At 43.1% G+C, this 21,989-nt stretch overlaps 3 protein-coding genes across 3 annotated transcripts; all 3 read left to right on the top strand.

The window, feature by feature from the left end:
- Positions 1 to 508: 508 nt before the first annotated feature.
- LOC125511626 lies at positions 509 to 12,420 on the top strand. Its single transcript, XM_048677052.1, has 29 exons — positions 509 to 739; positions 825 to 1,486; positions 1,565 to 1,772; positions 1,880 to 2,203; positions 2,404 to 2,554; positions 2,631 to 2,768; positions 3,229 to 3,310; positions 3,894 to 4,162; positions 4,246 to 4,359; positions 4,496 to 4,734; positions 4,968 to 5,195; positions 5,277 to 5,426; positions 5,918 to 6,055; positions 6,159 to 6,389; positions 6,486 to 6,613; positions 7,023 to 7,143; positions 7,727 to 7,891; positions 8,484 to 8,631; positions 8,759 to 8,859; positions 9,062 to 9,211; positions 9,526 to 9,573; positions 9,644 to 9,751; positions 10,109 to 10,183; positions 10,302 to 10,352; positions 10,416 to 10,562; positions 10,655 to 10,785; positions 11,028 to 11,115; positions 11,277 to 11,336; positions 11,418 to 12,420. The coding sequence occupies exons 1-29, from the start codon at positions 599 to 601 to the stop codon at positions 12,195 to 12,197; spliced, it is 5,376 nt and encodes a 1,791-aa protein (XP_048533009.1). The 5' UTR covers positions 509 to 598; the 3' UTR covers positions 12,198 to 12,420.
- Positions 12,421 to 12,934: 514 nt separating this feature from the next.
- Positions 12,935 to 13,985, top strand: LOC125506508 (germin-like protein 8-11). Its single transcript, XM_048671312.1, has 2 exons — positions 12,935 to 13,097; positions 13,237 to 13,985. Exon 2 carries the CDS (start codon positions 13,269 to 13,271, stop codon positions 13,806 to 13,808), a length of 540 nt encoding a protein of 179 aa, XP_048527269.1. The 5' UTR covers positions 12,935 to 13,097; positions 13,237 to 13,268; the 3' UTR covers positions 13,809 to 13,985.
- Positions 13,986 to 17,042: 3,057 nt separating this feature from the next.
- On the top strand, positions 17,043 to 18,101 carry LOC125506507 (germin-like protein 8-5). Its single transcript, XM_048671311.1, has 2 exons — positions 17,043 to 17,224; positions 17,359 to 18,101. Exons 1-2 carry the CDS (start codon positions 17,104 to 17,106, stop codon positions 17,925 to 17,927), a joined length of 690 nt encoding a protein of 229 aa, XP_048527268.1. The 5' UTR covers positions 17,043 to 17,103; the 3' UTR covers positions 17,928 to 18,101.
- Positions 18,102 to 21,989: the final 3,888 nt, after the last annotated feature.

Genomic DNA, 21,989 nt, shown 5'->3' with positions numbered 1-21,989 from the left:
AAATAAAATACTTCCTCTGTTCACTTTTATAAGGCGATGTAGACATTTCAGATAGTGTGCAAAACAGTTCAATTTTAGTTGTCTGAAACGATTTACAAAAGTGAATGGAGGGAGTAGTTTTTTCTTAAGCACCGGTGCTTCTGCTTGCTTCGACACTCGTGAATCGTGATATATAGATAAACATTGGCTTAAGAAGAATACAATTAATTTTATTAAACATCTCTTTAAGCATCTTTTATTGTACTCACTCTGTTTCATATTGGATGTAATAACGTCTTATATTACGGGACAGAGGGAGGTGTAGAATTTTTATTTGAAGAAAAGTACTTATCTTTAATTGAAGAAGCTTTTTTAAGGAAATAATTTTTTTGAGGCAAATTTAGGGAAATAAGTTTTTTATTTTGAGACATGGGAAAGAAGTTTTTTTTTTTGAGAGATCGACATGGGAAAGAAGTGTTTGTGACTTGTGAGTTGTGACCGGAAGCAGCACGGCAGTAGAGCAGCCGATTTCCCCGGCCCGGCCCAAACTCTCCAAAGCCACCACTTTTGGTTTGGTTTCTCCCTTCCCTCCGGCCGGCGCCGCCACCATCCACCACCCATGGCGCTCGCCGCCCTCGAGAGCTGCTTCCGCGCCGTCCCGCCCGAGGCCGTCGCCGCCGTCGTCGACTGCGTGCTCGCCTCCTCCCCCTCCGCCTCGCCCTCTGAGTTCTTCCGCTCCCTCCTCGACTCCTTCCCCAAGGTACTGCTCACTTCCCCCAGCCACCGTCTCTCTCTTCCGTCCCCACAAGCTTCCACTCAACCCTCTTTCTTCTCCTTCCTTGCAGGCGCAGGACGGCGGCCACGGCCATGCCGCCGCCCTCTCCCACGCCGCCGCGCTCTGCCATCTGCTCCCCCGCCTCGGCGACGACCCCAGGGACGCCCTGCGCGCGCTGCTCTGGGGGGTCTTCCTGTCGCTCCTCCGCCGGGAGGACGCCCAGCCCAGCCGGCTCCAGCAGCAGGCGACCGCGCTCATGTGCGACGCCGTCTCCAGCGCCCGGTCCTGGGACCTGCTCGGAGCCACCATCCTGCCCTTCTGCGTCCGGTCCTGCGCTGCTGCAATGGCTTTGCCCACCACCCACCAGTATGATGGTGACGACTCCATTGTGTACCGCTACCACTGGGACGCTGCTGTCGCCCCGGATGATGGGCTGTCAGGGGAGGCAGGGCTGCTGCCGCTCTCCAGGGCCACCGCGCTCCTGGCGTCGTTGCTCGGAGACGCGCTGAAGAGGAGAAGGGAGACCCATGAGGAGGGCGCCGATGCTTCGCTGGATGCATTGGTGCAGAATTTGACCTGGGACCTGTCCAGGCTGGTGCTCAAGATGTTTGACCTCGGCCAAGAGTATCGGTCTTGCGCCACCCGGGTCCTCCTGCAGCCTATGCTGACTTCACTAGCAGATGTTTCTTGCGTCACCGTCGAGTTCGGTGCGGTCCAGCTTAAGCTATCTAGGTCGGCCTTCTTTCCTGAGCTGTTGGAACATGATAGTTTAAATTGTTTTGCTCAAGTTAATCTTTCTCTGGCATACAGGTCTGGTTTCTTGGAGTCCATTTGGAACTCCTGTGTCTCTCTGTTCTCTCTTGGCCGCCCTGAGCGGCTGGATGCGTACGCTATACTCTCTCTGTACTTCTCGGTGTTGAAATCGGGACATCAGGGTGCTATCCCTGGAGCTGACGAGGTCCAGAACTTTGATCTAAGGAATGTCACTGAGTTTTGGGATGAACTACGCAGGGGGCTGGTAAGCCATTTACTAGTTAATTACTTTGCTATTTGTACCAAATTTTGGAACTACGCCGTCAAGTTTCACATGGGGGGTAACACATTTTGACTTTCCCTACACACCAGGTTGATAAGGACTCTTCAATAAGGAAGCAGGCCTTTTACGTCTTGAAAACATCGTTAAGCATATTTTCTTTTGGAAATGATGGGAGCCAGCGATGCTCTGGCAGGAGCCCAGCTGCTTTGCCTGGTCAAGACAAATCAAATGCCGCTGTGACAAAAAAAGAAAGGTGGGCTAACAAAGAGGCCAAGTCCCTAGGTGTTGAAGAAATCAAGCAATCAGATGAACAATGTTCAAGTGGTCAGGACCGATGGAAGGTCTTTCTGTTACTCTATGAGATGCTCCAGGAGTTTGGGACACATTTAGTTGAGGCAGCCTGGGCACACCAGGTTAGTTCCTTTCTGCATGTTTCTCTTATCAAACTATTCACAGCAAGATATGTTAATTGCCTGCGATACTTAATTTAGTATCTGTTAGATCTTAGGTGGCTAAATATTCACTCAGTACTATGACAACACGACAATAGATTAATCAATCACTACACACTTCTTTGCTTCAACTGCCTAACATGTTTAAAAATAATGCTCAGGTGCTGTTATTGTTTGAGTCTACACCACAGAGTGACTATTTGAATCACATATCATACAGAGCTTTTCATGCTCAGATGGAATCCGTGGAAGGAATTTTCAACTGGATGACGGTACTGTGGGAGCGTGGGTTTACTCAGGATAATCCTCAAGGTCAGTACTGATAGTATGTACATGGTATATATGTTTAGAATGTTGCTTAATCTGCTTTTATGAATGCCCTTTGCAGTGCGGTGCCTGGTAATGCAATCCTTTTTGGATATTGAATGGGAACGTTACAAAGGCTACGCCCAAATGGTCCCTAGAGGCTTTGTTCTTGGCCCTCTCATACGTGGTTTGAATGATGTAGTTCATCATAAGGATTTTGGTTAGTTCATTTGTTTTTCACTTCATTCAATAGTTATTCTGTTGAATTCAAATATGTGCTTTACTTTGCACTTTACAGTGCAGTTTACTTCTTCTTGGTAATTTTTCAGGGACCTCCTTAGATACAGAAGTACCATTTTTGAACGAAATAGATAAAATAATTGTAGAAGCATTTCTTTGTTTATGTTTTCCTTTGCAGCAGATTTGGATTGAAATTTTGTTAGCATTTTGGGTAACTTGATTGCATGTGATAGTTCCTCTGTTCTTAGTTATGGATTTTGTCCTTGGGCAATTATTTTACATTTCACTGTTTGCATTGCAATACATCTGACATGCCCTTGTTTAGTGATCCATGATGCTTATCAGATTTTTTTTCTTTTATGGCATATTTGCTTTCTTATGGCACACTGTTCAACAGATCATTCATGCTCAGCTGAGCTGTCTGCTTAAATTATTTGTAGGTGTTGGTGGTGTGTATAATTCAGAAGCCATAAAAGGTGCAGAGAGGTTTTTCAGCAATTATGCCCGGAAATTGACGATACGGTACTACTTCTCGGATAACTACTGCCCTTTGTGCCTGTTTCAGGATTTGTCGCACTTTCTCTTATTGTATATATGAGAGCTGATAATTTGGACTATGTAAATGAGTTTGCTTGTGCAACACTTTCTGTTATTGTTTAACTTATACATTAATTAAAGGGTGCCAACATGTATCATAATGAGTACTCTCTCCGTCCCAAAATAAGTGTCTCAACTCTGTACTAACTTTAGTACAAAGTTGAGACACTTATTTTGGGACGGAGGGAGTATTAAACTTGACTTTTGCAGTATTGTGTATTTTTTTGGTTGGAAGGTTACTGTGTACTCAATATATATATGTGCAGTATATAGTTCGGACAACATAATTAGATAGAGCTTATGCTTAAATGCTACATCTGCAAGAATTCACATATGTTGAATCATATTGTGACCTATCTGAACTCGTTACTATATCAAATGGGACTATCTGTGTTATTGTGTGACCAAACGCTACACATAACTTTTGTTTAGTTTGTTTTCAATAGTTTCACTGGCTTCTGGCAGTGTCCTTCTGAAACCTTATTTTTCTCTTTCTTTTATTTTTCAGTGAGCGTTTACATCTGGTTTGGAGTCTGGCATCTGCTGCTAAACAAGATTCATTTGGCCGACCAGGATTAATGACTCTTGCATTCTGTATTGCGTCATGCACTTGTCAGTCAGATACACATGACTTACCATGTGGGTCTGCTGTCAACGAATTGGCAAAATGCAATGGAGATACATCTATAGCAGTCAATACTGCGGATTTTTTAGATGCCTTATGGGTTCTTAGTGAGAGGAGTAAACACCACTTTAATCCAAAGTATCGCCTAAAAGGTTGGAAATCTTTCTACTGGAAGAAATTTGGAAGTAGTGTTAACTAATGCATTATCAAATTGTTAACTTGAAGTCAAATGCAGTTTGTGAACAGGTTATCAAAGCCGTAGCATCGTTGACAAGTGCAGCTGAAATTCCACTCAATCAGCTTTTTAATTTCATTTCCACAATACCTCGAGAGTGTACTGATTCTACTGGTAGGTAAATACAAAAACGGCAAAATGTTTGTCTGCAGCATCTGCTTTGAAGTTATAATCCGTTGAGGATAACTAAACAGTTACATTTGCTTCTATTATCATCTATTCTTTGTTTCACATCGCGTTTTCATTGTAGGACCACTGAGGGGTACAGTCCAGAAATGGCTTCTTCAGAAAAAAGAATGTTCTGAGAGGAACACTTTGTTGTATGAGCTTATTGATTTCCCGACCACCTTCATGAAGCACACAGGCATAGAGGGGTCGTATTTATATGATGACGAGGATGTGGGCGCATGGGAAGCTGAAGCACGGAGGTGGGCTAGGACCCTTCTTCTTGTAACCTCAGAGGAACATCATTTCAAGCAAATATTTACGGTATATTTGGCTTGTCGCCTGCTTTTATGTCTCTAGAAAGCATACATTGCTATGGAGCAAATAGGTTCTTTTTGGGTATCTGTATTATGCTCATTTCTGGAAGCTGAATTGTATAGCTGGGCTCTGGTCGGTCGCCTATCAGTAGCCCATGATACTTACATCTGCATTGAAGTTATGTTTTTCTTGTGTAATTGAAATTAACTTTTTGTTTAAAATATCCCTTTTTTTTGCAGTTCCTGGAGAATTGTGGTAACAAGCTTTCTGAACATTCTTCAACGAGAAAATGTGCTGACGTGAAGTTTTTTATCATCATTATATGCTTGATCGAGGAGCTTGAAGTGAGACAGAAAAAGCTTGTTCACCAAAATAATGCAATCGCCGGTGGAGGTTCAGATATGACAAATGGATTAGAGCACCATGCTCTCACTCAGATGTTTGAAAAATCATTGCTTTCAGTTCTGGTAACCTGTTTTTCTATAAAATGTAACTGCCGACTCTTTCTATAATGGCCTTTATATTATCTTTCATGTGTCTTACTGTAGGAAAATATGGTGGCCTTCAGCAAGCAATCTTGCTCAGTTTTCTGGTTAAAAAGTACAGACATGGATTTACCATGTTCTATTAAAGGAAAGCTTGGAGGTCCGAGTCAACGTCGTTTAGCTACTTCTATAACCTCTTCAGTGTTGCAGTGTGTATGTCCCTTCCTAATAAATTTAGTTGAGATTATAGCATTTAGCTATCTGGCGGGTTATATTTATTGCTTGTAAAAGGTCCAATTTAGCATGTTTCATGTTGTCTTCCAGAGATAGTGTTATCTTACTTATGCAGCAAATAAGATACAAATATATCTTCGCAGGGATATAATAGAATTTGCTTATTTGATAGGGATTTACCATGTCTCTGTGCTAATCAAACACACATTTTTCTTGTACTGTTCTTTTGAACCATGCTAATGTCGTGCAAGTTACAACTGTGGTGTGTATATTCTTCAATAGTTCATTTGATCAGAAACTGTGTTCATCTTCTCTGTATGAAGCATGCAATAATATTACGACTGTTGATAACCCCCCTCCCCCCATGGCTGTATTCTGGAAAAAGTAATATAGGGGTGCCTAGATCTCCTGTTAAAGTGCCTACCATTTAATCATATAACTTCGCTAACTTCTATTGTAACATTTCACAGATTTGGTCTATGAGGTGTGCTAGTTCTGTTGTCTCATGGTGTAACCACTACACCTCTGATGTTTCTTTTCATTCAGCATTTTCATTCCTCTGGGAATTCTGTTGGGAAGTGATCCAGCATTGTACTTATGCCACTGAGGTTGGTTGCTTTTTTAATGTTTGGCTGAATATTTATTCCTCAGTGTCTTGCAGTTTCTCTATGTAAGTTTTTATGCCTGATTAATGCTTTTCTCCTTGACAAGATTGGAGCTGAACTTCACTTGGCAGCTTATGAAGCTCTAGCTTATGTTCTAGCAGCTCTATGTACTGCTCCCTTTTCTCAGTTTCTGGATTTTGTGGAAGCAAAGCAAACAAACCAAACCATCATATTATCATTGGATCTTCTGGCGACCACTTTTCTTGGTAATATAAACAATCTCCTTACAAATGGAGTCCTAACACGAAGCAGACGAGCTGTTTTAATGTGTTGGAAGGTGAGAATAACTCTTGCTTCCCTTTGTAATGTCCATGGCTCAGTTCTGTAGAAAGTACATTAGTCAAACAACTCCTAATTATTGATTTTGATTTAGTGGCTTTGTGTAGACTCCCTTTTATCAATTTCTGGCTGCTGTGATGAGAATGAATCTCAGATGAAGACATTAGGCTCCTTTTATTCAGATTCAACCCTCCAGTCAATCTTTCTTGATATCACTGAAAGGCGAGTATAACATTCCCTTGCAACTTCTTTATTCTTTATGTATACTTGGTAAACAAATCGTGGGAGTATTGCCTGTGGAAATGTTCAAAACCATACTCACTACTTCTTTACCTATAGCATGCTTGATAGTTGCAACATTTTCAGTACTTGTTTCCCGAGTCTAATTTCGTGAGTATTTGTAGCATTTCTTTACTTATTCAGTACCCAAGTTATCTAAAGGAGTGCATAATAGCATTCGATTTGCCTTTCTCTAATAGATACCGGTGTTATGTTTAAAGTCTGAACATGGTTATATTTTGCTTTGGTTCTTTTTATCTTGTTTTCTGTAAATACTTCAACTTATTTTCTGAGGTACTTATTTATGTATCTTTTCACTTCTATCTCACTTATTTATTTTTAATCTTTGCAGTCTTGAAAATGCTGGCGAGAATTCTGTTGTATCCATCCTTAGATGCGTGAGGTCTGTTTTGGGGCTTATACACTTAAATAGGAGCCACCAAAATTTATCCTCTCTGGGCATCAGTTATGAGGTACTATTCATGGTGCCTTTTCTTTTTTGTGTGCAACTATAGCTATTTAATATCGAAACCCTTGCTGCTTACACTAGAGGGTATCCACATGTTTTTTCTTTTTTGGGTTTTCTTTATGCGTCACACCCAGTGGTACTCCCTCTGTTTCTTTTTACTCCGCATATAAGTTTTGGTCAAAGTCAAACTACACAAAGTTTGACCAAATTTATATTAAAAATATGAACATCTACAATACTAAAACTATATAATATGAAAATACATTTCATGGTGCATCTGAAAATATTAATTTCGTATTGTGAATGTTGATATTTTTTAATATAAAATTAGTCAAACTTTACCAAGCTTGACTTTGACCAAACCTTATATGCAGACTAAAAAGAAACGGAGGGAGTACTATATTTGCATGAAAAATCTTAATAGTTTTCAACATATCAACAGTCAAAGTTAGGAAGTTGGACTGTTTGACAGCCTGAGTTTTAAAATATATGAAACGCCATATAATTTTGGATGTATGGGGCAAGTTTTCTTTCTGCAACTTCTGCTTGTTTTTATGGAATTGATACCCCATGTTTATTTGCTGCAGATGATGATGCAATTGGTAAAGTCTTCCTGGGTCTTGCACCTTAGCTGCAATAAACGCAGGGTCGCACCAATTGCTGCACTACTGTCCGCAATATTGCACCCATCAATCTTTCCCAATTTGGAAATGCACCAGACAAATGAAAAAGGGCCAGGCCCTTTGAAATGGGTCAGTTCTGACATACACTCTGCATTACGTCACTGTCTTTTTACTTAACACATTCTTCTTGTTCTTGTTCCCCCTGCTGAAAACTGTAGACGAGGCCCTGATAGTACATTCTTGTTCTTTAATTGAATGAAGGGCTAGCAGAAATAAATGCCTACTTGCTGCTGCTGTTGCTGTGTGTCTTTTCGTTGCCTGTTCTGCTAAAGTAGCACTGTTTTGTTATGCGTGACCTGTGTATAATACTTAGGCATGCTTTTAGTTATTTTTCACTGGAAAGCCTTCTCCTCATATGATTCTTGTTATATATTTTATGAATGGCTAAATGAAACCTAACGACTGCAAAGCCTGGCCTGTGCTAGAGGGAATCAGGAGAACACCAGAATGCTTTGTAACAGAAGTGGTGGTCAACAAATTTCATCACCTCAATTTCACCTGTTCCCCAGCTTGGCCTTGTTCTGTTCTGTAACAAAGATTACATTACATCTTTATGTAATTTGTCAATGGATAATTAAGTTGTTCTTTTTAGTACTACTTTTTTGCATGTTATAACTCATAAGGCGTGATGTACCACTGTAACTCTTTTTTTGGTTTCCAGTTTGTCGAGACTCTTCTTAATGAAGGCTCAAAGAGTCCTCGAACTATTCGCCTGGCAGCTTTGCACTTGAGTGGTCTATGGTTGATGTACCCCAAAACTCTTAGATTTTACATGGAGGAACTTAAGCTATTAGCATTATATGGATCTGGTATGTTATACAATATATTTTCTAATAGTTTTTTTTAAGTTCGTCTTCTTCTTCCCGCTCGTGCCTTTGTAATAAGGCCTGGTGATATGCTGTTGTATATTCTAACTTTCTTTACAACTTAAAATAGTGGCATTCGATGAAGATTTTGAAGCTGAACTGTCCGAAAATCACGAGGCAAGATTTGAAGTTTCCATGCTAGCGCAAAGTCCAGACCGTGAATTCACAGAGGTAAACCTTGAAACCTGGGGTACAAGACATATATTACCTTCATAAGTTAATCAGTATAATTACTGTGCTTTTCTCAACTGTTGTTCATTTTTTAACTGTTATAGTACTAATGGCGTGAAATAATTTGAACCTTTTCCTTTCTTTTAAATCGCCAACCTAGCAGTTAACTTACAGTTTAAATGCGTTGCCAATGTTATTGCAGGTGTTCATTAATACAGAATTGTATGCCCGTGTTTCAGTTGCTGCTCTATCTCATCAGCTATGGAAGCAAATCAAAGAAAAGAGCAAATTGGAGGCAGAAGAAGCTCTTCAATGTGGCAAACTATTTCTGCTGAAACTTCTGGATTCAGCGGTACCGTTTTCAGACTTAAGTTCTATCTATGGGCCAGGATTAGCCATCGTATGCAATGCTGTCTCAAGTTTTCTGTATGCTGTCATTGTTTCTTACTCGACAACCAGTATGGTTATACCGTGTCAAAGTCATTGGATGCCTTTGTACATATTTCCAATGAATTTTGATGTGTCAAATACCACTTTAGCAACTGTACAACATACAACCAGATTCTGAAACTTGTCTGATGTTACAAACTTGCCGATCATACTTACTTCTGAAGTCCTACTTAAATGAGTGATTTCTGATGCTTTGTATTTGCTCTGTTTCTACAGGTGAATGACAATGATCTCTCGAAAGAACTTTACAAGAAATACAGCAGTGTAAGCATGTTTCTTTGTATCGAAAACCTTGCTGTTTTGTGCCATATTTCTGAAACATCCATCTTATCAGGTACATAGGCGCAAAGTTCGTGTGTGGCAGATGATATGTGTTTTGTCACACTATGTAGAGGAAGACATAGTTGAGGAAGTGACATCTACTGTTCACACCTGTCTTTACGTAAGGATATTCTTAATCTTATGTGCTTTGCACTTTTGCTTTATGCAATCGTATATAATATATATATCTAGACTTTCTGTAGGTCCCTTCAAACAGGTCGAATAGTCTTAGTTTTCTCTTCAGAGTTTAAATTCTGAAGGATTTAGCACATTTAGATATCAACTTGGAGATCTATAACATTTAGAGATCAATTTATTTTCCATGCATAATTTCCATTTTATGCAATTGTATATAATCAAACCTGTCTCGAGTTTAAATTCTTAAGGATCTAGAACATTTAGAGATCAATTTATTTTCCATGCATAATTGCTATTTTACTGCATTGCAAGGTCAAATGACACACTTTTGTCTGTGCAGAGAAATAACCTACCTGCTGTCCGGCAGTATTTGGAGACGTTTGCTATACTTATTTACTTAAAATTTCCAACACTGGTGAGAGCTCCTTCATGTCAATGCTTGTTGACCTGTGCGACCATTACACACTTCTTTAGATGTCAGTACAATCTCCTTGTCTGTAACTATTGACCTTTCTGATGATTATTATTTGCAGGCTGAAGCACAGCTTGTTCCTATTTTTAATGACCACGGAATGCGACAACAGGTGAACATTTAGTGAGATGTCTTTCCATTTTGGTCTGTATATTTATGCATCTCCTCTTTGCAGGCACTATCTTCATATGTTTTTATAGCAGCAAACGTAATCCTCCATTCAGGGGAGCTGGTTGTCCAGAGAAACCATCTTAATCAACTGCTTCCTCCAATAATTTCATTTTTGACATCCCATCATCACAGTCTACGTAGTTTCACTCAGGTAAAACTATGTACTTAAAAATTATGCGGGGCTACATTTTTCTCAAGCGTTATATTTGTACTAGTCGACTGAAGATCTATATTGTACCACAGCTACTTGTCCACACTGTTTTTTCCAAGTTGTGGCATATTTTGCAACTAGAAAGCTCAGAAAATCCATCCATCGAGAGGAGGTGCTTTCAAGATTTGAAAAAGTATCTGGCAGAGAATACCGACTGCGCAAGGTACATCCACATACTCTGTTTTCTTTTGTTTATTAGCTAGGCTATATACTGGGCATCACCCTATTAAAACTTCTCTCAATATACTACCATCAGGAGTTTTAATGAGGAACTTTCCTCCCGTACCTGTACTGTCAACTCATATACCCTACTTGTTTTCCTTTTCTGAATCTAGAAAAGATCCTCAAGGTGTTAATATAATTTTCATCTTGAATGTCTTTATCATTCATATGTTTTGATTTCAGGCTAAGAGTTTCAATCGAAGGTTTCCTTGATGTTTTTGATCCTGATATATCTGGGACTCCACTGGGAATATTTACGGCCCGCATTGAGGTTCGTGTATTCTCTGTCCCCAAGAAATTTAAGGCCACTGTTCATTTTGTCAGGAAATGAGTAACATGGAGGATTCTAGGGACGTTATTATGTTTTTTTATACAGCACTGAACCTTTCGGCATTTCTGTTATAATTCTGAATATGCTGTTTTTTTATGCAGTCGTCTGGCTTTGAATGTGTTCCAGTGTCGGTGTTGGAGCGAGTAAATAACTTTTTGAATGTAAGCACTTTGAACTTGAGGTATCTTCTTGTGTTGCTTGAAACTGCATCCCCCTAATTATTTCGCTGTATGTACCATCAGGACGTGAGGGAGGAGCTGAGGCATTCTATGATAAAGGATTCAGCAACAATCAAGAACGAGGGTCTGGCGGTGAGAAAACACGAGGAGGGCACCGAAGAGAAGATAGTAGCCAGTCAAGATTTCCAGAAGAAGATCATACCCCACCGGGACTCGGAGCAAGCAGCGAGCAGCAACAGCGCGGTCATGGGCAACAATGACATCTCACGACTGCTCTTCGAGATGGAGGAAGACGACGACACGTTCAACCTTGCGGTGGAATCAAGGAAGGAGGCGGCGGAGACTGTGAGGCAGAGCCGGCAGGATCTGATCGTGGTGGCGTCGCTGGTGGAGCGGATCCCGAACCTGGCGGGGCTGACCCGGACGTGCGAGATATTCAGGGCGGGCGGGCTGGCGGTGGGGGACATGGGGGTGGTCCAGGACAAGCAGTTCCGGCTGATCAGCGTGACTGCGGAGAAGTGGGTGCCGATGGTGGAGGTGCCGGTGGAGAGCGTGAGGGCGTTTTTACAGAGGAAGCGGGCGGAGGGGTACACGGTGGTGGGTCTGGAGCAGACAGCCAACAGCGTGGCGCTAGACGAGTTTGTGTTCCCGGCCAAGACGGTGGTGGTGCTGGGCAGGGAGAAGGAGGGCATCCCGGTGGACATCATCCAGGAGGCGGTGGATGTTTGCGTCGAGATCCCGCAGCTTGGCGTCGTCCGGTCACTCAACGTACATGTCAGCGCCGCCATCGCCATCTGGGACTACACCCGCCAGCAGCGCGCGCGCTCCTCCTCGTCGCTGTAGGTAGCTTCCGGTTCTCCTTCCTGTTGGAGTAAACCAGAGAAGGCTGCCATGTGTGTTGTTGTAAGATGCATGGACCTGATCATCCATGACAAAACTGGTCATGAACCTTCCTTAGCCAGGACTAGATTGTTAGATTTATGCACTGAACTGGTCATGCATGATGAAAGCACTTTGCAAGATGTTAACCACTCTTGTTAAGATCAGATGAAAAGTTCCTGCTCTCCATCGCCGTGTCGTCGTCGTCGCTTCTTGCCGCAAGTACTCAACCTCTTGGAGAGAAATTTGACCAGGCATGATGTATATCTGATTGACTTTCATAACAGGGGCTGCTACATATAATAGTTGTATTAGGTGCACTCATGCATGGATTGACGTGCCACGATTTCATATTTGACCAGGCATAGTTGACACAATCCAGACTGTTACTCATATCTAATCCTCAGCCGTACATCAGATGGAGTAGCTTAATTTGCATCTTTATTTATAAATTATTAAAGGGGAAATGTGTCCCTAAGAAAAGGGAACTTGATGGTAATATATCAAAGATTTGAGTATGGCTGACCACGTCTCAAAAGTTTATGCGAAATAACCTAGTAGTCACCAGCCAGAGACCATTTCTATGGGTTGCTCCTTTCCAACTTGACTATGTCCATTGCCCAGGTTCATACTGCTTGTTGCGCGCCTATATAAACACATGCTTCCTGCTATACTCAAACCATCATCACTCCACTACAACAGGAAAACAAGAGAAAAGAAGAGCCAAAGAAGCTCAAATCAAATCGGCATCCTCCCCTTCCTTCCTTCTCCTTGCGCTCTTCTTGCCTTGGTCTCATGGCAGGCCATTGCATCCGACCCTGGCCCGCTCCAGGACTTTTGTGTCGCCGACATGCAATTCACCAGGTACTACTTACTTCATGCTTTCCTGTCCCGCTATCACCAAATACATATGTTGAAATAAATTTCTGAAAATTATATGCATGTTAAAACAGCTTTCTAGTAATACCTAAGCTTACCCTCTACATCTCTTCTATGCACCCAGTGCGTGTCAATGGATTTGTTTGCAAGAACCCGATGGAGGTCAATGCTGATGACTTCTTCAAGGCAGCCGCCCTCGACAAGCCTAGGGTGACCAACAAGGTTGGCTCCAACGTCACCTTGATCAATGTCATGCAGATTGCCGGACTCAACACCCTCGGCATCTTCTCAATCGCGCGCATCGACTATGCTCCCTTGGGCCAGAACCCACCACATACGCACCCCCGCGCCACTGAGATCCTCACAGTGCTCGAGGGGACACTATACGTTGGCTTTGTCACATCCAACCTGCCCGCCCCAGCCAGAAACAAGTTCTTCTCGAAGGTGCTCAACAAAGGTGATGTGTTTGTCTTCCCCGTGGGGCTCATCCACTTCCAATTCAACCCCAACCCCCATCAGCCCGCCGTTGCAATTGCCGCGCTCAGCAGCCAGAACCCAGGGGCTATCACAATTGCCAATGCAGTGTTTGGGTCAGACCCACCAATATACGATGATGTTCTTGCCAAGGCGTTTCAGGTGGAAAAGAATACAATAGACTGGCTCCAGGCTCAGTTCTGGGAGAACAACCACAACTAAGTGAAAGGTTGGCTGATTACACAGAAGATCAGTGCGCAAATTAAGGACATGTTTGAGTTTCTAGATATGTATCCTAATCTATAAAATAAATGGAGCATATGCCATTCCATTCCGTGTCTGTAATGAGTGAATGTACTTCTACCTTCAGAATAATTGACAATATCGTTGTTTATCACACGGATATGATCTCATATTTTTTTTTGGTTCTAATGTGTCGTATTTCTCATAAATATTTTGGGTTCTTTTCCCCTTGTTCCGAAATAATAGATGGTTACGTAAAAAAGAAAGAATACATGATTATCTGGTAATCCAGTATATGTTTGATCCTAGGGTTGAACACCTAGGATTATCTTATAATACATGAGAAGTATGCAATGGTTGGAGCCCGATTGTTCTCAGGATTTAAATGTGAAAGTTGAATGTGCAAAGGTTGCAGCCTGGAATCGTTGTTCTGCTCTCTCGCTTTCTGGTGCATGCAATAAGAAATTTACGGTTCCCGCATGTAATATTTTAGCTTCCTTTTGGTTCAAACTCTTGTAAGTTCAATTGACAGTTGCTTTAATTGAAATTTGATGAGGTGTCCCGTTTTATCAAAATACTTATGTGTATTATTTTTCTTTTTCTTAAGTTGAGAACTAAAAATATGATCTTTACTAAGTGTTAGAAACTGGGCACACCGGAGACCAGGTTCCAAAAATTAGGTCCAGCATACATACAAAAAACATGCATAAATACACAAAAGAAACGATTATTACCTAAACCGCCCAAAAATGAATATTATATGAGTTGTTTCTTTGTAACAAGCCTGTCATAGAAGAATTTTATCACAAAACGGACTTCGGCCGCTTGGCTGAACAATACATGGTGTTGAGCAAATCATCATACAAGATGATTAAAGAAAGCATGGCAAACCAAGCCAAACACGCTAAGAGGAAGCACAAGAGAGGGTGGACCACCTGAAGACTCAAGCAGGACCGACGACGACATTCAACCACACACCACCTGGAAGAAACATTGGACTTTCTCGCGCCGAGACCACCTAACTTCTCTTAGCAAGACGATGTTAACTACTCTTACTAAGATCACGTGAATTGTTTCTGCTCTCTACCATCATTGTTTATGCGTGCGTATCTTCGTCCTCATTGACACAATCCTTTAACTACTGCGTCAACCTGCAACCTTAATTTTTTTATATCACTAGGTGACTCATATTGCCTAGTTTCTCTGTTTATTTTTCCTGGAGGATGGTAAGATATTCCATTATATCTCCAACCGTGCTTTCTAATCATATGTATGTTAAGCTGCTAACACATATCTATAAACGTATAAGTACGTGTATGTCCTTTTTATCCCATGCCATATCTTGTGCACAGTTTTGTTCATGACAAATCCGGTGACAAATATATAGTTCGATTATGTCAGTGGCCACAGCTTGAAAAAATTGGTTGCACGCATTCTGAAGCAACTTAAAAGAAGGGAGAGTGGATAAATCTAAGCAGATGACATTGTCTAGGTAGAAAACGATTGCTTTGCATCACTTGTCTTTTCTCAACTCCTCCTTGACCTTGTGCGCACCAGTTCTCACCATGACCAAGTATGTGATATCTAATAAACTATGGTGATGGGTCGTGACTTTTCGTGGAACCAACCCTCCATGCATTGTGCCGACTTGGGTGAGATGGATAAATAATCGTAATTACTACTCAGACATACACCAGATGATGCAATAGCGCTTAGGCATATTAAAAGGAAACTTGAGAAGTTTGTGCAAAACTTTAATCAAAAGCCAATAGATGATTATATGTTAATGTGCTTAGAGGTTGCAATGTTCAAGTTGAATGTGCAAAAGTTGCTTCCAGGAGTCGTTCTTGTGGTCTGTCTTTCTGGTGCATCTAAGAAGTAGTCTACGCTTCCTTTGCTATGAAACTTGTTGTTGTGGTTGTCATTAGTTCTATTTTTCCTCATTGTTCTGTTTTAGCTTCCTTTGGGTTCAAAGTCTTGTAAGTTTGATTGATCATTCTCCAGAAAAACTATTGTAGATATCTGAGTCCCAAAAAAACAATTAATATTTGAGTTGTTTCTTTGTAATAAGCTTGTGATAGAAGCAATTAAATCATCTGGAAACTTTTTTTTCTATACTAAATCTGCCAACAGACACCTCCAATAAATTAATCTGTTTATGAGTGGCCGCTTGGCCTAGTCTAGTCATTCGATGCACTATTTACTCTAGCAAAAGAAGCAGGTGAGGTCTGGTGCCATGAAGCTAGTCAGGAAGGCTAGGTTTATACACTGAACTGGTCATGCATGATAAAACTCTTCGCTAGAAGATGTTAACTAGTCTTGCTTAGATCGTATGGAAACTTCCTGCTCTCCATCGTCATGGCATTTGTATCATCTCTCCTTTTGGTTTGGTACTTCGTCCATTAATGTCGTTGCTTCTTCCTGTAAGTACTCAACCACTTCGAGAGACATCTGACCAAGTAAATATCGGATTGACATGATGATAACAAACAGGGGCTGCTACGAATCCGTTTACTACTCTGTCGTCTTATGTTGCTGGAATTTCATGACAAATCTATTGGCAAATATATAATTTCGTAGTTCCAAAAGCTAGATAGCACACATAATACTATATCAACTTGTGGAGCGAACAGGAGTAGTAGTCACTCTATATGTATCAGGCTCACGTAAGAGTAGGTAACTTTGTCTATGTCGGCATCAAGCTAGAAAATAATTGTTTGCCTTGTATAACTTGGCTTTTCTCAACTGCTCTCTTTGACTGATTTCGCGGGAACCAGTTCAGACTATGACCAGGTATATGATAGTATGATAGAAACACAGGATATTTAGATATATAATTAAACTTGTGGAATTCATTTGTTTCTCTTGCCGGATATTTCTTGTTTATAAATATTTTCCTTCATTAATAATGGCGATGGGTGGTGAATTTCCCTGGAATTAGCCCTGCATGCATTGTTGAGACTCGGGTTAAATGGAGAAACAATCATCGTTACTACTCAGTCGTACATCACATAGAGTTCCTTTATCTATCTGTATACGCTGCATTGCTTCATTTGAAGGGAAAACATTTATGCAAAATAGTTTAATCAGCAGCCCGAGACCATTTCAATCTGTTGGTCGGTTCCACCTGACTATGTCTATTGCTCCCGAGTTCGCACACGCCTCACTGCGCCTATATAAACACATACAACCCCTGCATGCTCAAAGCATCACTCAGGCAACAAACACAAAGAGGAACACAAGAGAAAAGAAGAGCCCAAGAAACTAAACTCAAATGGCATCATCCTCTTCCATCCTTCTCTTTGCTGCTCTTCTTGCACTGGTCTCATGGCAGGCCACTGCCTCTGATCCTAGCCCACTCCAGGACTTTTGCGTCGCCGACCTGCATTCACCAGGTACTACGCACTTCATGGTTTCCTGTCATGTTATCACTAGATACGTATGTTGCAATCAGATTCTGAAAATTATATCCAAGAAAACGACTTTGTAAGATCTAACCTTAAATGTTACATCTCCTCTCTGCACCCAGTGCGTGTCAATGGGTTTGTTTGCAAGAACCCGATGGAAGTTAACGCAGACGACTTCTTCAAGGCAGCCAACCTCGACAAGCCTAGGGTGACCAACAAGGTTGGATCCAACGTCACTTTGATCAACGTCATGCAGATTGCTGGACTCAACACCCTCGGCATCTCAATTGCGCGCATCGACTATGCTCCCTTGGGTCAGAACCCACCACATACGCACCCTCGCGCCACTGAGATCCTCACGGTGCTCGAGGGGACACTATATGTTGGCTTTGTCACATCCAACCAGCCCGCCCCCAACAGAAACAAGTTCCTTTCCAAGATGCTCAACAAAGGTGATGTGTTTGTCTTCCCCGTGGGGCTCATCCACTTCCAATTCAACCCCAACCCCCACCAGCCCGCTATTGCAATTGCCGCGCTCAGCAGCCAGAACCCTGGGGCTATCACAATTGCCAATGCAGTGTTTGGGTCGGACCCACCAATATCATATGATGTTCTTGCCAAGGCATTTCAGGTGGAAAAGAATACAATAGACTATCTCCAGGCTCAATTTTGGGAGAACAACCACAACTAAGTCAGACATTTGTTGATTACACAGAGGATTAGTGCATAAATCAAGGATTTGACTGAATATCTCGAGCATCCTTATATCTATAAAATAAATGGAGAATATGTCATGCCGCTGTGTGTCTGTAAGCCATGAATGTATTTCAATGTTATGAATAATCAACAATATCTTTTTTCATCACTCTGATATGATGCCGTATGCTATTTTGGTTATTATGTGTCATATTTCCCATAACGAACGAAAATTCAGGGTTCTTTCCCCCCTTCTCCGATACAATAGACAATTATCTAGTAATTTAATGTAAGTTTGCTGGTTTGGTTGAACACGTTGGGAAATTCCTCATATATAGTGCTTGTGTGCAATACATCTGCGGCACTATAATGTCTGCCATCGGTTATGACGAAAAAGGGGTTCCCCGCTTTATATTATATAAAGCAACCATCACCGCATTACAACCGTGTAGACCGATATAAACACACGCCACCACCGCACACAACACACACGCAAGACAAGATACAAAGGTGTCATGCACTAACACACCACCCCACCGACTACCAAACTAACCACACATATGCGAAAAAGACCGTTTGGAGCCGATGGAGACCTCCACCATGAACCACAATGAAGAGGTGTGACCGACAACGATGAAGCCAGGACTCCAAAATGGTGTCTCCCAGAAGGGTACGACCACTGATAGCCGCCACCGCCCGATCATGTAGATCAACTTTTCATCCGGAGCATGACGAAAGGAGCCAGAACGCCGCGACGAAGCCTACAGGAAAGGATACGACGTCAATAGATGCTGCCACCATCGGCCAGTACACGGATTGGGCAAGTGATGCACCCAGCGTTCACACCTCCGCCGCACCCTAGCTCCGCTAAACACCCGCAACCAAGCCACCCACGTGGCCATGGCTGCCCGCTCGCACCTGAGAGCACACTCCGCCTACGAATGTCGCGCCTCCTGCCGCCAGGGCTGCCGCCCTGCATTCAAACCCCTCCAAGACCAGCCAAAGTTTTCGGCTTTGGTACAAAAGGTAGCCCCCAACCTACGGGGCCGAAGCATATGTCCCGCCTAGAACACCGCTGGAGCTATGGCAGCGCGCACAGGCATGGAAAGGGGGGCGAAGGGGAGAGGACGTACGCATCCACGACCAGCACACCCTTGCACCGCCATCCCTCTCACAAACCTCCCCACCGAGCACCCCATGTGCTGCCCCACCTCGGCGGACGGCATAGCTCAACGCGCGAGACCACCAACGACACCCGACCACCGGCGAGGACAACCCCGTGAAACGCCGGCATCGACCAAAACTGCTCACCGGGGATCCCACCTTCGAGCTCGCTGTTGTCCGCCGTCGGAGCAACCGAAGCTAACCAGCCCGCCCTTTGTTCTACTGCTGCTACGCCTCCACCACCACCAGCAGAGGCCACGACGGGGGCAGCTGCCCGTAACCCATGTCGTCCGGATCTAGATCTAGAAGCCTAGATCACCGTCGTCACAAGCGCCCAGGCGCGCCCATCCACCAAGCTGCCAGGCAACTGGGCAGCAGGGTGCTGGAGCACAGCGTCCACCCACTATATTACCGTGGCACACGGCCCCCGCCATGTTCTGGCTCAGGTCACCGGCCCTCACCAGCCCCGCATGGGCAAGAAGAGCCAGAGGCCCCACCGCTGGCGGAGATGGTTGGGCTTTGCCTGACCGCACTGTCAAGCGGCGGTGAGGGCCAGTGGGATTGAGGGTCCCCCCGGTCACCTCGTGGGAGGAGGGAGGAGGATTTCTCTTCCTAGTCATGTCTGCCATTGGTTATGACGCGTGGACAACCTAATTGACTAGAAGATGGACAAGGGGCCCACAAGCCCGGGGGTGCAGCCTAACCCCTGGTCCACCACCCAGGCTTGTGGGGCCCCTGCAGCTCCGTATGACATAATTCTTGTCCTATAAATTCCCAATATTCCTGACACCCTCAGAGAGACAAACAAGAGAATTTTATCGCCGCCGCAAGTCTCTGTTCCGAACCGATCCCATCTGGAGCCCTGTTTTGGAGCTCTATCGGAGGGGGAAACCGTTGGGGTGGCCATCTGCATAAACCTTGCTGCCTCCATGTTGATGTCTGAGTAGTTACTTCAGGATCTACGGTTCCATAGTAGCAGCTGGATGACTTCTTCTCTCTCTCTATCTCTCTTGGATCTTCAATACAATGATCTCCTCTAAGATCAATCCGATGTAATTCTTATGGTGTCTTTGTTGTGATCCGATGATTTGTGGATTTATGACCAGATTGTTCATTGAATAGAATTGGAGTTTCTTTGTTGTATGATTAAGTAACTATGTGTACTTTTTGAGTTATTTGTCTTCCCTGGCCGAGATAGATGGGTAATTCTTCAGAGGGAGTGGTGCATAGTAGTAGGTTCAACCTCACGGTGATCTTGCCCAGTGACAAAAAGGGGGCAAAGGCACATGATGTGTTGTTGCTACTAAGGATAAAACAACGGGGATTGATCTTATTGCTACGTTTCTTTCTGTTGAGCTACATAAGGTCATCTTGCTTATTGCGTTACTCTATTTCTTGCCAACTTAACACTGTGACATGCATGCTGGATAGCGGTCTTGGGGTGGGGTAATAGTAGTAGATGCAGATGGATTATGATCTAATTGTCATGCACATGATGCCTATACAAGATTATGCCATGAATGATATTTATTTGTCAATTGCCTAACAATAATTTGTTTACTATGCCATTACCTGCTTTTGAGAGAGAAGTCACTAGTGAACCTATGGCACCCGGGTCCATTCTCTATTATTATTTGTGTTGCTCTATTGCTCTCTTTACTATTTTGCCATTTGACATATCATTGTCTATCACTATTTGCTTTTAACTTTGGAACTAGCAAGATGAGGGGATTAACAACCCCCTTGCCAAGTTGGGGGCAAGCATTTATTTTGTTTGTGTGCAGGTGCTGCTTATCTTGCTAGCTTGTGGACTCCTACTGGTTCGATAAACCTTGGTTCTTAACTGAGGAAAATACTTTTTACTGTTGTGCTACATCACCCTTCCTATTATGGGATTAGCAGGGAACTGGTGTTGCATGAACTCATCTGTAAAGCATCGAGGGTGTGTAGCTCCTCAGACACTTGCAGTCGTGTGGCGTACGTCCGACATCGTTGTTGTGCAGTCGCAAGTGTAGTCGCGCACATCGCCATTCTTTGCTAGCTATGCAAAATATCATGTCTGTCTAGCAGGTGGGCATTGCCGAGACTTTAGATTGGTCGATGTGGGGTTTCGGAGCTTAAGGGCCACTTCCCCTTGGGTTTGTATCTCGTGGTGGTCCGTGGTGGATTGACTCCACCTCGGGCTCCATGCGCCTCGAAGGCATATTTTTCAGTGCCTATCTGTCGATCTCTGCACTAGGGAGGACGGTCGAGGCTTTCAACCCAGTTACGTTTTGAAAGCGCGCTGTCCTCGGTCTCCGCATCCATCTAGTCTAGCAAGTTGCCATGGGGTAAGATCTGTTAGCACCAGTCTGTTCGAGCTTGTTCTCGGGCCTGCTCGGCCCTAAGGAGCTCGTTCCATATGTCGTTTAGCTCATCTTCTTCGGTCTTGAGATGTTGGGACTTCTTTTTGATGCTTTTGGTCGTACTAGCCAATCGCTTGCACATAGTTTTGAGCTGGGGACCTCAAGGGGTAGCTCGAAAGCGTCATACTCATCGGGGCCAAGGCTTCCTTCCTCCTCATCCTCCAAATCATATTCTCCGTCGTTAGGGTCATCATCGTCCCCATTGATCATGTCGTCGCCGTTGTTATTGCCGGCGCCATTGTCTAGTGTGTGGAATAACTATTTTCCCGTGTCTTTGTGGAAATTGGTTATCTGTGGGGGAGACAACAATTCATTGGACAATATGGAAACTAGGAACTCGGCTTGCTTTAATAAAAAAAATCCTAGATGATCATGTTATCGTATTCTAGAGCCTAATAGTTGGAGCATTTTGCAGAAACACGAGATGGGGGAAGGGTTGAAGAAAGGGTGTTAAAGATCAATCTGGTGATTCAGGAGGAGTATGCTTG

This window comes from Triticum urartu, chromosome 5 (assembly GCF_003073215.2).
Source record: "Triticum urartu cultivar G1812 chromosome 5, Tu2.1, whole genome shotgun sequence".
Classification (NCBI taxonomy): Eukaryota; Viridiplantae; Streptophyta; class Magnoliopsida; order Poales; family Poaceae; genus Triticum; species Triticum urartu.
Note: the sequence above shows the minus strand (reverse complement) of the source record. Positions and strands in the feature narration are given on the sequence as shown.

Bases quoted from the DNA above. Each gene is read 5' to 3' on its own strand.
- LOC125506508 (XM_048671312.1), top strand. From the start codon at position 13,269: ATGGAGGTCAATGCTGATGACTTCTTCAAGGCAGCCGCCCTCGACAAG.
- LOC125511626 (XM_048677052.1), top strand. From the start codon at position 599: ATGGCGCTCGCCGCCCTCGAGAGCTGCTTCCGCGCCGTCCCGCCCGAG. The intron at 7,892-8,483 runs GTCAGTTCTGAC...TTTGGTTTCCAG, and splicing joins GGCCAGGCCCTTTGAAATGG to TTTGTCGAGACTCTTCTTAA. The intron at 10,353-10,415 runs GTGAACATTTAG...TCCTCTTTGCAG, and splicing joins ACCACGGAATGCGACAACAG to GCACTATCTTCATATGTTTT.
- LOC125506507 (XM_048671311.1), top strand. From the start codon at position 17,104: ATGGCATCATCCTCTTCCATCCTTCTCTTTGCTGCTCTTCTTGCACTG. The intron at 17,225-17,358 runs GTACTACGCACT...CTCTGCACCCAG, and splicing joins CGCCGACCTGCATTCACCAG to TGCGTGTCAATGGGTTTGTT.